General features: G+C 40.8%; 2 protein-coding genes across 2 annotated transcripts; both read left to right on the top strand.

Moving 5' to 3' along the window:
- The first annotated feature begins 4323 nt into the window (after window positions 1-4323).
- Window positions 4324-8041, top strand: LOC134222686 (uncharacterized). Its single transcript, XM_062701844.1, has 4 exons — window positions 4324-4818; window positions 5934-7128; window positions 7352-7795; window positions 7949-8041. Exons 1-4 carry the CDS (start codon window positions 4763-4765, stop codon window positions 8039-8041), a joined length of 1788 nt encoding a protein of 595 aa, XP_062557828.1. The 5' UTR covers window positions 4324-4762.
- Window positions 8042-10078: 2037 nt separating this feature from the next.
- LOC134220951 (uncharacterized) lies at window positions 10079-10971 on the top strand. The gene is made up of 3 exons (XM_062700110.1): window positions 10079-10502; window positions 10574-10654; window positions 10713-10971. Exons 1-3 carry the CDS (start codon window positions 10175-10177, stop codon window positions 10841-10843), a joined length of 540 nt encoding a protein of 179 aa, XP_062556094.1. The 5' UTR covers window positions 10079-10174; the 3' UTR covers window positions 10844-10971.
- Window positions 10972-14265: the final 3294 nt, after the last annotated feature.

The raw sequence follows: 14265 nt of genomic DNA, 5'->3' as shown, positions 1-14265 counted from the left end.
TGTCATCGAAAATCACTCTATTCCCATAAAACGAAACATTATGTGGAGTGATTCCAGAACGGTACTGGCTTGGCTCCGTTCCGATCAGCGAAGATACCGGCAATTCGTTGCGTTCCGAGTTACGGAGATACTAGAGCAAACAAAAGTTACGGATTGGAGATGGGTACCGACGAAAAAGAACGTTGCAGATGAGGCTACAAAATGGGGTAAAGGCCCGATAAAGAATGCATAACAAAATAATAACAAGGCGAGTTATTTATTTCAGAAAAATATTGTAACAAAATGTGTTATAAATTTTGCTGGTTAGTTGTTAACATAACAAAAATTATAACAAAAATACCTCTAGCCGTAACATAATTAAAACAGAGGTTGATACCTTCATATCAACATTATAACAAACGTTGATATAATTTTTCTGTACAAAAATCTACTTTCAAGTTAATTGCCTACATCACGGATAGAAATCTGGTACGCTACCACGCCGGATTTCCATCCATAATGTAGGCAATTAACTTTGTTCCAGCTATGTATTAACATCGAGCGGGTTCAAGTTATACTGAAGGTGATTACCTCCGATTTTTTCCAATGTGTACAAAAAATGTAGGCAATTATTTTGTGAAAATATTCATAACTAATGTTGTTATAATTTTGATATGAAATAAAAGTGGCCGAAGACACATTTTTATCGAATTATCTAATTATAACACACGTTGTTTTAAATAACAACAATTGATAGAATTGAGTTATAATTTTGTTATGCATTCCTGATCGGGGGGCCCCACTATGTGGAGAGCTGTCAGTGGTTCAAGGGTCCTACATTCCTATACGAGGATGAGATTCGGTGGCCTAAAGAAGAACTTTCGACGACGGAGTACACAACCGATGAGCTACGCGACGTTCACGTTCATGCACAGCCCTTAGCTGAACCTGCGATACTCTTTCAACGGTTTTCAAAATGGGAGAAGCTTATTAGAACAGCGGCTCATATACGTCGTTTCTACAACAACTGTCAGCGTAAAAGAATTGGTTCCGCATTTTTTTCGGAAACGAAAGCGAAGAGATTAATTCTGCAGAACATTTGATCTGGAGATTAGTACAAAAGGAAGTGTTTGCAGAGGAATATTCAATAATTGAAAGGAACCTTGGACTTCCTTTTCATCAGCAAAGATGATTGGAGAAAAGCAGCCGAATTGTTGCGTCATTATACGTGCCATACGACACGAAGTATCCAGTTGTAATACCCAAAGATCATTATGTAACATACCTTCTGATCGACTGGTACCAACGGAAATATGATCACGCGAATGCAGAAACCGTGGTCAATGAAATCCGACAAAGGTACCACGTACCGGAACTAAGAACTGCTGTACGGAAAACGGCAAAGCCCTGTATCTGGTGCTCGGTGTACAGAGCAGTACCTCAGGTTCCGAAAATGGGTCCACTGCCGTTAGCGCGTATAACACCATATGTTAGAGCATTTACGTTCATGGGTTTGGATTGCTTCGGACCACTGCACTGGTTGTTCGTATTGGAAGGGTAAACGTGAAGCGATGGGTAGCTTTGTTTACATGCTTAACAACTAGGGCAATACATCTGGAAGTAGCAGCAACGATGTCGACTTATTCCTGCAAACAAGCCATCCGAAGATTCATCGCAAGGAGAGGTGATCCCCAGGTGGTGTATTCCGATCAGGGGAATAATTTTTAGGGTGTTAACAGCGAATTGTCCAAGCAAATACGGGAAATCAACGGAACACTTGCGCCGCTTATCACCAACTATAAAACGCAGTGGAAGTTCAACCCACCGTATGCTCCTCACATGGGAGGCGTATGGGAAAGACTTGTACGGTCTGTAAAAACTGCTCTCAACTGTCTGCTGACAGAAAGAAGTCTTGACGACGAAGCTCTGGGCACAGTACTTGCTGAAGTAGAATCGCTGGTGAACTCACGACCGTTAATCTATTTACCTTTGGACAGCGAGGAGCATGAAGTATTAACGCCCAATCATGTTTTGCTTCTAAGCTCCAGTGGAATAGTTCAGCCACCCACGAAGCCAGTGAATGAAGTAGCCGCTCTCCGCTCGAATTGGGGTATAATCAAGGTGATGCTCGACAAGTTTTGGAGGCAATGGCTTAAAGAGTATCTGCCAGTCATATCACCCCAGTCAAAATAGTTTGGAGAATAACGCAAAGCCCAAGTAGGAGATCTGGTAATGATAGCCAACGAAAAGGAAAGAAACAGCTGGACAAGGGGAAGAGTTTTGCGAGTTTTTCCCGGAAAAGACTGACGAGTTAGGAGAGTTGAGGTACAAACGTCTACGGGCATTCATCAACGACCAGTGTCAAAGCTGGCTATGCTGAACGTCGCTTTAAATCCGGGTATAGCTGAAGGTTCCGCTAGCAATACGGTCGGGGGTATGTCCGCGACGCAGCCTAATGCAATCTGCAATACCCAGCCGGCTCTACAATAGATCGCTTCTCAACAACCGAGAGTACGTAGCAAACTATAAACCTATTTCTTAGAATTAAACTGTTTCTCAATCGAATTAGTACTGAAAATGTAAGTTGAATTAAAAACTATTGAATTTATGATTAATTAAAACTTATAATCTTCAACAGAAATCTAGACATTGAATACAAAACTGTTACAATAGACGGAAAACAGACGAAGGAAATTAAAATTGTAAGCTAACTTTAGATTAAACTATAAAAACGTGCAATTGAAATATACATTTCTAGCTTGAAGCTAACTCCATCAAAAATAAGTTGGTCTATAGAGAAGTTTCATCCGTCCCGTAACACTTAGCTTCCCTCTTCAGTCTGATGAAGGCTTCCTCCATCTTCTCAAAGTTACGTGCCATGATATCAATATCGTCGGCGAAGCCAAATAGCTGTACGGACTTCGTGAAAATCTTACCACTCGTGTCAATTCCTGCCTTTCGAAATACCCCTTTCAAAGGGATGTTGAATAGCAGACACGAAAGTCCATTACCTTGCCGTAACCCTCTGCGCATTTCACAGGGATACAAGAAAGCTCCTGAAACTCGAACTACGCACTTGGCTTGGTTTGAAGACAACACCGGTGGTAAGCAATAAGGCATTTTATGAGACAGATCGAAACAGCTGTTTTTCTCGTGTTTATCTACTTTGACAATTAGTGGGAGCCCGTTTGTTTGGTAATTTCGCGCCGAATATTCCGATGGGTCCCATCATCAATTCTGCCTGTTTTACTTTTCGTCTACCAGGGTTTTAGAACATAGTTTTTCATATGATTCTTAAAATGTATCGTTAGATAATTCATATAATTGCATTCTAAGCATGAAATGCTGAAGAAAACACGAATGAAAAGTAAAACGTTACAAACATTATTTTGTGTTCGGACCTAACGGAATGTTCACGCAGAATCATACCAAAACAAAACATTAGAAGTAAATAAACGGGCCACCGCGAAGCGTCTTATAAAATGCCTTATTGATTTATTGCAGGTGTAATTGTAATATTTTTGAAATAAAAAATTGAAAATCTATTGAATTTAATAAATCTTTTTCAATCTAATAATGGCTGAAAGATATCTCTTGCTACTGTTTAGGGTTCTGTCTTTCAGGTTCATATGTTTCCAGAGATCGGAGGACAAAAATAAATTACGACAGGTGTTAGAAACTATTCATGAAGCGATTCCGTTGATGTGATTCTCAATCCCTTTCTTGGAAATTCCAATCAATTTCCATTAAAAACTAAAAAGAATCTCTCGAAAACTAATGAATCTTTCTTGAAAATTTCCAAATAGTTTTCTGTGGAAATTTCGAAAAGTCTTCCGTGGAAATTGCAATGAATGACCATAAAATGCCAGGGTCTCCATTTAGCCTTGCGAGCAAACAACCCGGAGATTGAGGGTTCGATTTTCGGTCCGGTCTAGAATGTTTTCGGGTGGGAATCATTGTAGGCTCTCTGGGCATAGTGTATCCATCGTGTAGAGAAGCAGATAAAAAAGATAAAAAGAAAATACAAAACAAATTTTATGTTATTGAATAAAAGAATAAAAAAAAAGAAGAAAGAAAAAAATAAATTAATAGCATTAATTCGTCCCCTAAGTACACCCCTGAATGATTGAAAGAAATATCCGAAGCTTTGTTCAACAAAAAAGCTTACATTTGCAATTGGCATACAAAATAGATTTCTCCACCCATTCTCTCTTGCTCTCGTCTTCTTGAGATGCTCACTGCTCAGTTTCTGAAGTTCTAGCTTACGCATCGATAGGGATCCATGTCTGAGAGATATAAAACTGGCGTGTTTGCCTCACTATGACCGATTTCTTGTGACGCATTTTACAAGGCGGTAATTCCGGCACCGAAGCGAAGCAGCATCGAGGCGAAGCGGCACCGAGGCGAAGCAGCACCGAGGCGAAGTGGCACCGAAGCAAACCAGCACCAAAGCGAAGCAGCACCGAGGCGAAGCGGCACCGAAGCAAAGCAGCACCGAAGAAGCGGCACCGGAGCGAACCAGCTCCGAGGTGAGGCAGTACTGAGAGGCAGCATTATCGAGACGCACCAACACCAAGGCAGCGGAGTACCTGGGCTTAGCGGTAAATAATTCGTTTCCATCCGGAACGAATTGGTCGACGGAGCGATTAGGAGTATTCGATTCCAAACGGAACGAATCGGGTAGCCGGACGAAGCTAGACCAGACAACGCGTATGAAAGTGGCCTTGACTCGAACCAACCGGATCGAGTTGTACGAAAAGGGCACGGACTGACGGCGGTGGCGATGGAGTCCAGTTCGACACTAGATGACGACAATGGCGCAGTCATCCATATTGTGAGGTGAGTAGATGATACGTAGTGGGAGATTCTGGTTGAGATAGACAGAATGTCCTATCCATATATAATTGGTGTTTCGATAGAAAAGGACGATCACCTAAAAGTTTCAATTGATTTGACTTCGATGGACATAGGCGGAATCATTTGTAAGCATTTGGTGTTTCGGTGGAGAAAGTCGATCACCATTAATTAGATTTTTTTTAAATCTATTGGCTTAAACGAAGTTTGTGATTCTCAAGTGAAAGATTTCGATGGCAAAAGATGAAATCTAACTAAGTCAATTGATTGCGATGGACATAGACGAAATCATTTGTAAACATTTGGTGTTTCGGTAGAAAAGGACGATCACCTAAAAGTTTAAATTGCTTTGATTCCGATGAACATAGGCGGAATCATTTGTAAGCGTTTGGTGTTTCGGTGGAGAAAGACGATCACCATTAATTACTTTTTTTGGAATCCATTGGCTTATTGAGACGAAGTTTGTGATTCTCAAGTGGAAGATTTCGATGGCAAAAGATGAAATCTAACTAAGTTATTTGATTTCTATGGACATAGACGAAATCATTTGTAAACATTTGGTGTTTCGGTAGAAAAGGACGATCACCTAAAAGTTTAAATGGCTTTGATTCCAATGGACAGAGATGGAATCATCTATAAACATTTGGTGTTTCCGGTCATGGTTAGTCGATCACCATAAATTCGATTTTCGTTAGTAATAGACGAAACATATTATCACATTAAGTCAGAAATAGCAATAGTTGTTTTTTTGCCTGAAAGATTTCGGTGGCAGAGGACGAAATCTAGCTAAGTGATTTGATTCTGAGGAACATAGACAGAATCAATAATGAACAATTTGGTTTTCGATTAGCAAAGACGATCACCATGAATAATATTTTCGTTAGCAATAAATGGAATTGATCTAAAAAGTTTTGAAATCAGATGGAAAAGAGACATAGATTCCGGCGGAAACGAAGAATCCAAATAGACTTTTTCGGTTGGAAAGATTTCCGTAAAGCAAGACTGAATCTTTTTGCTTTAATAATACATTGATAATGCTTGAAGTTAAAAAAAAAAAAAAAACTGAAAGGACGTTTTCTTGTTTCTGGATTTATTTACAGAGAATCGAAGAAAGTAGTCAAGAAGCGATTGAAAGCAGCTCTGGAAGAAAATGACGCATTAAGAGCACGTCTTGCTCAACTCGAGCAAGCATCAGTTTGCAATAAGCCTGAGAATGATGAAGACAATCATCAACAGGATATTCAGAATAGTCCTGTTGCCTTGAGAGATGATTCGAATTTGCTCGCTACAATGAATAATTGGACTTTGAGTACAATTAATATACCAGAGTGTACTCCTTCGGATGGAGAGACTGATATCGATAAGAGTGCCTTTGAGTATTGGAAAGACACATTCATATCATCCATAAAGTTGGTTAATTCCACTGACGAAGACACGTTGTTTGGACTTTTTAAAGTCAAGGCTGGACCCAAATTGCGGGAAATCTACCAAACGACAGTAACAACCATCGGAATGTCAAGTGAGATCACGAGCCCTTTTTCCAATGCTATGGAACGACTCGATGAATATTTCGGCTCTCGGACGTATATCCTTGCGCAGAGAGGGAAACTTATGAACATGACCCAAACAAGAACAGAGACCAGCATACAGTTTGTAAGACGTGTGGGAACTGCAGCCAAACTGTGCAATTACACAGAGGACGAGGAAATGGAAGCCGTCGTGAGAGTGCTTACCAAAGGAGCATTAGACGGAAGGGTTCGTGTTTTGGCCCATAGGAATTGGGTGAAGGAGGGATCGATGAAGGATCTCATCGATCTAGTAAGAGATCGTGAACTGGAAAAAGCGAATGAAGACGAATTTCAAAGAAGTCACACTCACAAGGAAATGAAAACGATTGCTGCTTTCTCGCAGTATACTAACGAAGCGCCGAATCAGTTCCGTGGCAACTGGCATCAAAATTCTGAACACTGGCGTTACGGGGTTAGAGGACGTCAGGGATCAAACCGTGGAAGAGGACGTGGAATGTCGAATCGTGGATCGCTCAACAACCGATCAAGTGGATCTGTCGGTAATTGCTGGAGAGGTGGCGGTGTTTACCACCAGCCCAGTAATTGTCCGGTGATTCAGAAAGTATGTCGTAACTGTGGTGGGTTAGGCCATATCGCGCGAGTATGTTCGAAGGTTTCAGAGCAGGTATTACAGTCGGGACCTCGTAAGCGAAGAAATGACCATAAAGAAGAGGTTAACGATTTGAAAATTGCTGTTATCGAGAAAAACGGAGAGATGAAAGATGAGGTACGGGAAGATATTGATGACTTATCTTGATTTATTTTTTCTTTAGTGTTTTCAAACATCAAGAATACTTGGTAATAAATGGATTATTGAAATAATATCACTTTTTTGTTGATGTTTCTTTTGTTGATGTCTTACTGTATTCAAAGATGTTGTGAAAATACATAAATATAGCACTAAGTCATAGAAAAAAAAACTAAAATAAACTACAATTCATTGATTACAGGCTACTATTGTGTTGTTGCCAGAATCTTCATGCTCAGAACAGAATATGAATTATGAGGGAAAATACAGTCAAGCTCTATATGAGGAGCAGAAAGAGAAGACCAATGAAATTCAGAGTATAGTTGCCGAAAACAAAGCGTACATAAGAGCTTACGTAGCGAAGACACCCATCAAGTTGTTCATAGACTCGGGTGCCCAGGTCAACACCGTAACCAAACATGATTTTGAAAAAATTCTGGATAACGCACATAGCAAGGACAGTCTACTAGCTTTGGAATATTCTTCGGATAAACGGCTGAAGGCCTACGCTTCGGAAGTCGATATTAATGTGATTGCAAACTTTTCGGCTGAGTTGTTTATTTCAGAAGACAGGCCCGCTACGATTGAAAAGTTCTATGTTGTCGACGAAAGTCGATCTCTTCTGAGATTCAATAGCGGCAGTCCGGTACAGTGTAACTTGCCGTGGGGATTAGATGTTCCTGTGGGTCCTCATATTAATTCGCCATGGAAATGTAGAACTAAACACAGGCTTCTGTTATCAAATTCAAGACTGTACGGCTGAGTTTTCGAAATTTAATGTACCCCGATTTCGTTGAAGTACGATAAGCATGCCATCACAGAAATGTATATACTCCTTATACCAGCTGTGTTCAAGGAACTGACGAAAAAGAAATTGAATGATCTTCTATAGGCTGGCATTATTGAGAAAGTTACTACGGATATGGATCGATCTTTCTGTTCGTCTTTACTTGTTGTCCCTAAAGGTAGAAATGACATCCGTTTAGTCACAGATCTCCGTGGTCCTAATCGATGCATTCACAGGACGCCATTTAAAATGCCGACTTTTTGAGTCGAATTTTGCTGGAGCTCCATGGTGCACAGTGGTTTCGACCATTGACCTGTAGTGCCTTTTTCATGTAAGAGCTGCATGAAGATTCTCGCCATCTGACCAATTTTTTGCTGGTGATCAAATGTACCGTTACCGACGTCTCCCATTCGGGCTATGCAATGCCCTGATATCTTCCAGGAGACGCTACAAACCGTAATTGCTGGCCGAATGTGAGGGCACGGTTAACTATCTGGATGATATTATGGTCTCAGGAAAAACCAAAGAGGAACATGGACAGAACCTATCGAAGGTCATGGCTTGCTTAAAAAATCATAACGTTCGGATAAACGATGAAAAATGTGTTTTCAGGAAGCAGTCCGTTACTTTCATAGGGTTCACGGTTTTCTTCAGATGGATGGAAAATAACGGAAGATAAAATCAAGGCTATTAAAGATTTCAGGAATCCTGAAACAATAGCCGAAGTTAAAAACTTCTTGGGCTTGATAAACTTCGTGGATCGCTTCATCCATAACCGGGCAGATAAGACACAAAACTTCGAGAGCTGGCAAAATCAGATCGTTTTTATTGGAATCATGATCTGGAGGACGAATTTGAACATCTAAAGACAGGAGCATTGGATGCCATTAGTAAGTTGGGGTATTTCAACAAAGATGATCGAACGGAAATATACGTGGACGCATCTCCCTTATGGCTTAGGTGCAGTATTAGTTCAATTTGATGCATGTTCTGTACCAAGAGTGATTGGATGCGCCTCTAAAACGTTGTCGGAAACGGAACAAAAATACCCGCAGACACAACAGGAAGCTCTGGCTATGGTATGGGGTATTGAGCGATTCTCCATGTACTTGATGAGTTTAGATTTCACTGTACGAACCGATGCTGAGTCCAACGAATTCATTTTCGGAGGACTACCTTAGGATCGGTAGGAGGGGCAGTATCCAGAGCCGAAGCCTGGGCATTAAGGCTCCAGCCATACAGGTTTGATGTGAAACGAATACCGGGAGAATTAAACGTGGCTGATGCCCTTTCGAGACTAGTTGCGAAATCTCAAGCAGCAGAATCTTTTGACGACACAGATGAAAACATCTGCTGTATTTTTTGGATACAGGTATGATGGAAATATCATTGAACGACATCGAAGTAAACGCACAAGAAAATGATGAGCTACTTCGAGTTAAAAAAATCAATTGAAACTGGATTATGGGGAGCCAGACTTACGACACTATGAAAGTCAGTCAAAGGAACTGCACATTTTGGATCTCTGGTGTACAAAGGCAATCAAATAGTACTTCCAAGTACTTTTGCGGCAAAAGGCCATCGATTCCGCCCATCGAGGTCATTTGGGAGTCAGCTCAACTAAAAGAATATTGAGAGATCACTTTTGGTGGCCAAGAATGACAAAGGATGTGGAAACCGTTTGAAGCAATGTGAAACATGTCTGCGTTTGTCGAAATCGAATCGACCTATACCTTTGAGTAGCAGAGAGCTCCCAAGCGGTCCCTGGAAATCTTACAAATAGATTTTTTCACGGATAAAAGCTTTGGCACTGGAGAATTCCTTGTAATAGTAGATACGTATTCTCGCTACATACATGTAATTGAAATGTCACGCATGGATGCTGATACTACTAACGCAGCTCTCAACAAAGTATTTCTGGTTTGGGGGTACCCGTTGATCTTGCAAAGAGACAACGGCCCCCCTTTCCAAAGTTCAAGATTCGTGAAAACTTGGGAAGACAAAGGAATAAAAGTCCGAAAGTCGATTCCGCTATGCCCACAGTCCAACGGGGCAGTGGAAAGGCAAAACGAAGGCATCAAAAGAGCACTAGCAGCATCTAAGCTAGATAATACGGATTAAAAGCAAGCATTAGAACAATACGTACATGTGCACAACAAAGTTAGACCGCTATCAAGGTTGGGAGTAACTCCATTTGAGCTTCTGGTGGGAAGGAAATTCAGAGGCACGTTTCCTTGTATGTGGACGAGCACACCCGAAGCTTTGGATCGAGATGAAATTGCTGAAAAAGATGCTTTATCTAAATTGGTAAGCAAACACTATGCTGATTCGAAGCGGGGTGCCAAGATTTCCAATTTGAACGTTGGAGATAAAGTTATTTTGACTCAACTGAAACGATTCAAATCTGACCCAATGTTCGGTAGCGAGAGGTTCACTATTGTAGCAAGAGACGGAGCCAAAATAGTGGTACGTAGCGACCGAGGGGTAGCAGATGCTAAACGGATTACGGAAGATAATGATGGTGAAATTCGGGCAGGTGAAATAACAGAAAAGCAGATAGCGACAGGTAAGAAATTGAATGTTTGTCATTACGTACGATCGTAAAACTATGTTTTTTTCCCAATATTATGAATACAGAACTCAATGCGGACAACGATCTGGCGATCAATCCAACAAATGATGTCGAAAATCAGATAACTGGTTATGATTTTCCACCAGGTATTGTTGTGTCCTTCTTATTTATTTTGTTTATTGAAAATACTATTTTTTCCTACAGAAGATCGATTCGATAAGGCTATGGATCGGGATAGTTCGACGAGTAGTGATGGCCGTAATGAAAGACCCAAACGTGCACATCAAAAACCACGGAAGTTTGATGATATGGTGCTGTATACAATTTTTGAATGAGAGTAGAGGTGGGGTGACATGTAGAGAAGCAGATAAAAAAGATAAAAAGAAAATACAAAACAAATTTTATGTTATTGAATAAAAGAATAAAAAAAAAGAAAGAAAAAATAAATTAATAGCATTAATTCGTCCCCTAAGTACACCCCTGAATGATTGAAAGAAATATCCGATGCTTTGTTCAACAAAAAGCTTACATTTGCAATTGGCATACAAAATAGATTTCTCCACCCATTCTCTCTTGCTCTCGTCTTCTTGAGATGCTCACTGCTCAGTTTCTGAAGTTCTAGCTTACGCATCGATAGGGATCCATGTCTGAGAGATATAAAACTGGCGTGTTTGCCTCACTATGACCGATTTCTTGTGACGCATTTTACAAGGCGGTAATTCCGGCACCGAAGCGAAGCAGCATCGAGGCGAAGCGGCACCGAGGCGAAGCAGCACCGAGGCGAAGTGGCACCGAAGCAAACCAGCACCAAAGCGAAGCAGCACCGAGGCGAAGCGGCACCGAAGCAAAGCAGCACCGAAGCAAAGCGGCACCGGAGCGAACCAGCTCCGAGGTGAGGCAGTACTGAGAGGCAGCATTATCGAGACGCACCAACACCAAGGCAGCGGAGTACCTGGGCTTAGCGGTAAATAATTCGTTTCCATCCGGAACGAATTGGTCGACGGAGCGATTAGGAGTATTCGATTCCAAACGGAACGAATCGGGTAGCCGGACGAAGCTAGACCAGACAACGCGTATGAAAGTGGCCTTGACTCGAACCAACCGGATCGAGTTGTACGAAAAGGGCACGGACTGACGGCGGTGGCGATGGAGTCCAGTTCGACACTAGATGACGACACATCGCACTTGCCACACTAGATACATACTCATGCAATGGTCAGCATAGATTTCAATTCATAACTATAGGGAAATGCTTATAGAATACTAATAGTTGTTGCGAATAGTTGAAAAGCAGGCCAAACTCCAGTTGGAATGTAAAGTCGTAGAAGAAGTCACAGAAGAAGAAGAAGCAGAAGAAGGGCAAGGAAATAATTTAGAAAATGTTCGCTTGTAACACAAATAGCAATTGTAAATCGATCATGTACTGTATTTCAATCAACTCTCTGATTACGAAGCTACAGCAGCCCATCACATTTAAAGCAGTAGACAACAGACTGTAACTTGATATCATCTTTAAAATTAAGTAACAAACATTCTGACACAGATATTTAGAATGTAAATAACGACAATCGCACGCTAATATGTATAATGTATATCTCCCACGGGATCCATCTGGATGGACAATGAAACCAAATGTCCGAATTATGCATAATTCCAAATGCACCACAGCTCCATTCACTAAATAATTAGTTCGGACGTCTTCCCTCGTGGGTTGAGCATTTCATCTGACATCCATCAGCAGAGCCATCGAGTAAATTACCGGAATTTGAATGCCAAATTTGTCCCATTTGTCTATCTAAGCGCGGCAACCCATCAAGCCGTCGAATGCGAAACCTAACGTCATTCAAAGCGTAACCCATCAGAGCGGTATCCCGGCATCTCCCGTATCGCAACAGACCGCCGTACACCGAAAGGGTGGAACATAATAATAAATCTATTAACTTTAATAGCGCCCAATAACGATTTCGCTGGAAAACGAAAACTGCGACCCTTTTTGCACCCCACCCAATGCGAGCAAACGTATTGGACAACGGGTAACACCCCCAACCGTCGTCGTCACTCACGGACCGATAGAATCAAACATTCGGAACCGTCGGTCGTCCGTCGTCCATACATTCGTACGTACACGTTCAGTTGATAAACAAACTATTTAAATGGAAATTACCCTCATTTGCATGTTTCAGTATTTTATTTTTTCCTTTCGCGTTTTTCCAAACTTTGCTCTGACCGTCTGTCTCTCTGTCAAGTTTCCACCATGTATTTAGGCGGTCGCGGTGTGACTGGTGAACTGTGGGAATCCAGGTGGCTATTAATTGAAAATAGACATTCTATATTTTATAATTGTTACCTGGATTGTTACTTAGGATGCTATTTATTTTCTTCTTCTTCAATGACTTTGCGTTTCTAACATGAAGTGACCTTCTTTTTAACTTTATGCTCTATGAAAATTTCCACAGTTGTCAGTTGATAGCCAGTCTATGACTTCCAATGCATGAATGTGTACTTGTATGGCAAGCACAATGAATATGCTATGAGAATCAATAATATTTCCCAAACGAAAACATCCTAGACCGGGACCAAGAATCGAACTCACAAGGCTAACTGAATGCTATTTAGGATCTTAATCAGATTTCGGAAATATTTACTGATTCTGCTTCTTTTTGTGATGCGCAGATCTCAGTGTTCTTTCTTTACTATACTGGGTGTCATTTAGATTTTTGGAAATCGAGAGCGTTACGCTGAAAGAATAGATTTCAAACGTTACTAGCGCCGATGGATTTTAAAGATTTATATATCAATCGACTCGGACACTCTCCAGCAATTTGTCAATTTCATTGAAACATAAGATTATTAACTATAAGCTATTGAAATTTTCAATTCTTGTCAAAGTAAATAAAAATTTCGTATGTAGACAATCCCGTGCATTCCTAACACGGACATCAGAATGCAGTATGCCACGAGTATGTCCACCGCAATATTTTCTTTGTGTATAAAAAAGCTGTTCCTGCCGTATGTGAGTCATTCCAGGTTGTGACAAGACCAATACCGATCTAATATTGTCTATCCGGAATAAAGTTAGAACGCTTTTTATACCGAAATTGGATTTTTCTCCAGATACAGGCAACTTACCTAACTTCGGAAGTAGTGCGCTGGATTCGCCTGAAAATGCGCTAAACAACGCATCAATTAGTTTGACAGATAAAACTTCGGAAGAAAGTTCGGGTCGGAAGTCCTGACTTCCGAATTCTAATTTGGTGCTACGCCGACAATAAATGGTCCGGCGACTGTCGGCCTCTTTCAACACGAACCACCAAGCGAGCAACATCCTATTTCCATAGATTTACGGAAATTTCCGTAGATTTACGGAATTGAATGCTTGTTACGGATCTACGGATCCGTGGATTAAAACTACGGAAATTTGAAACTTTTTGCGGAAATCTACGAATTTTTGTATACTAGATATATTAGAATATATCCTCTCTCAAACTCAGATGTATATTTTCATGATAGAATTAGAAGAAGATTTTAAAAAGCGAGCCATGGTCAATTTTCGTTACGATTTGAACCGAACGAACTTCTGTCAAGCTTCCATTTGAAGAGAAAGGGAAGAGTATCAGCGTTGGAGAGATCAATTTCCACGTTGGTACTCTTCCCTTCCTCCCCTTTCGATTATAAAAGCATTCTTGAACATTTTTTGTCCGGTTCGATCATTAACCGAGATTACCACTTCCTGAAGTCCAGTAAAGAATCACATTGA

This window comes from Armigeres subalbatus, chromosome 3, assembly GCF_024139115.2.
Source record: "Armigeres subalbatus isolate Guangzhou_Male chromosome 3, GZ_Asu_2, whole genome shotgun sequence".
NCBI lineage: Eukaryota > Metazoa > Arthropoda > Insecta > Diptera > Culicidae > Armigeres > Armigeres subalbatus.
The sequence above is the reverse complement of the archived record's forward strand: the minus strand, read 5'-3'. Positions and strand labels throughout refer to the sequence as shown.

Excerpts from the sequence above, each read along its gene's own strand:
- LOC134220951 (XM_062700110.1), top strand. The coding sequence starts at position 10,175 with ATGTGGACGAGCACACCCGAAGCTTTGGATCGAGATGAAATTGCTGAA. Across the intron at positions 10,503-10,573 it reads AGAAAAGCAGATAGCGACAG|AACTCAATGCGGACAACGAT; the intron begins GTAAGAAATTGA and ends TTATGAATACAG. Across the intron at positions 10,655-10,712 it reads TGGTTATGATTTTCCACCAG|AAGATCGATTCGATAAGGCT; the intron begins GTATTGTTGTGT and ends TTTTTCCTACAG.
- LOC134222686 (XM_062701844.1), top strand. The coding sequence starts at position 4,763 with ATGGAGTCCAGTTCGACACTAGATGACGACAATGGCGCAGTCATCCAT. Across the intron at positions 7,129-7,351 it reads ACGGAGAGATGAAAGATGAG|GCTACTATTGTGTTGTTGCC; the intron begins GTACGGGAAGAT and ends CATTGATTACAG. Across the intron at positions 7,796-7,948 it reads GATTCAATAGCGGCAGTCCG|TACGATAAGCATGCCATCAC; the intron begins GTACAGTGTAAC and ends ATTTCGTTGAAG.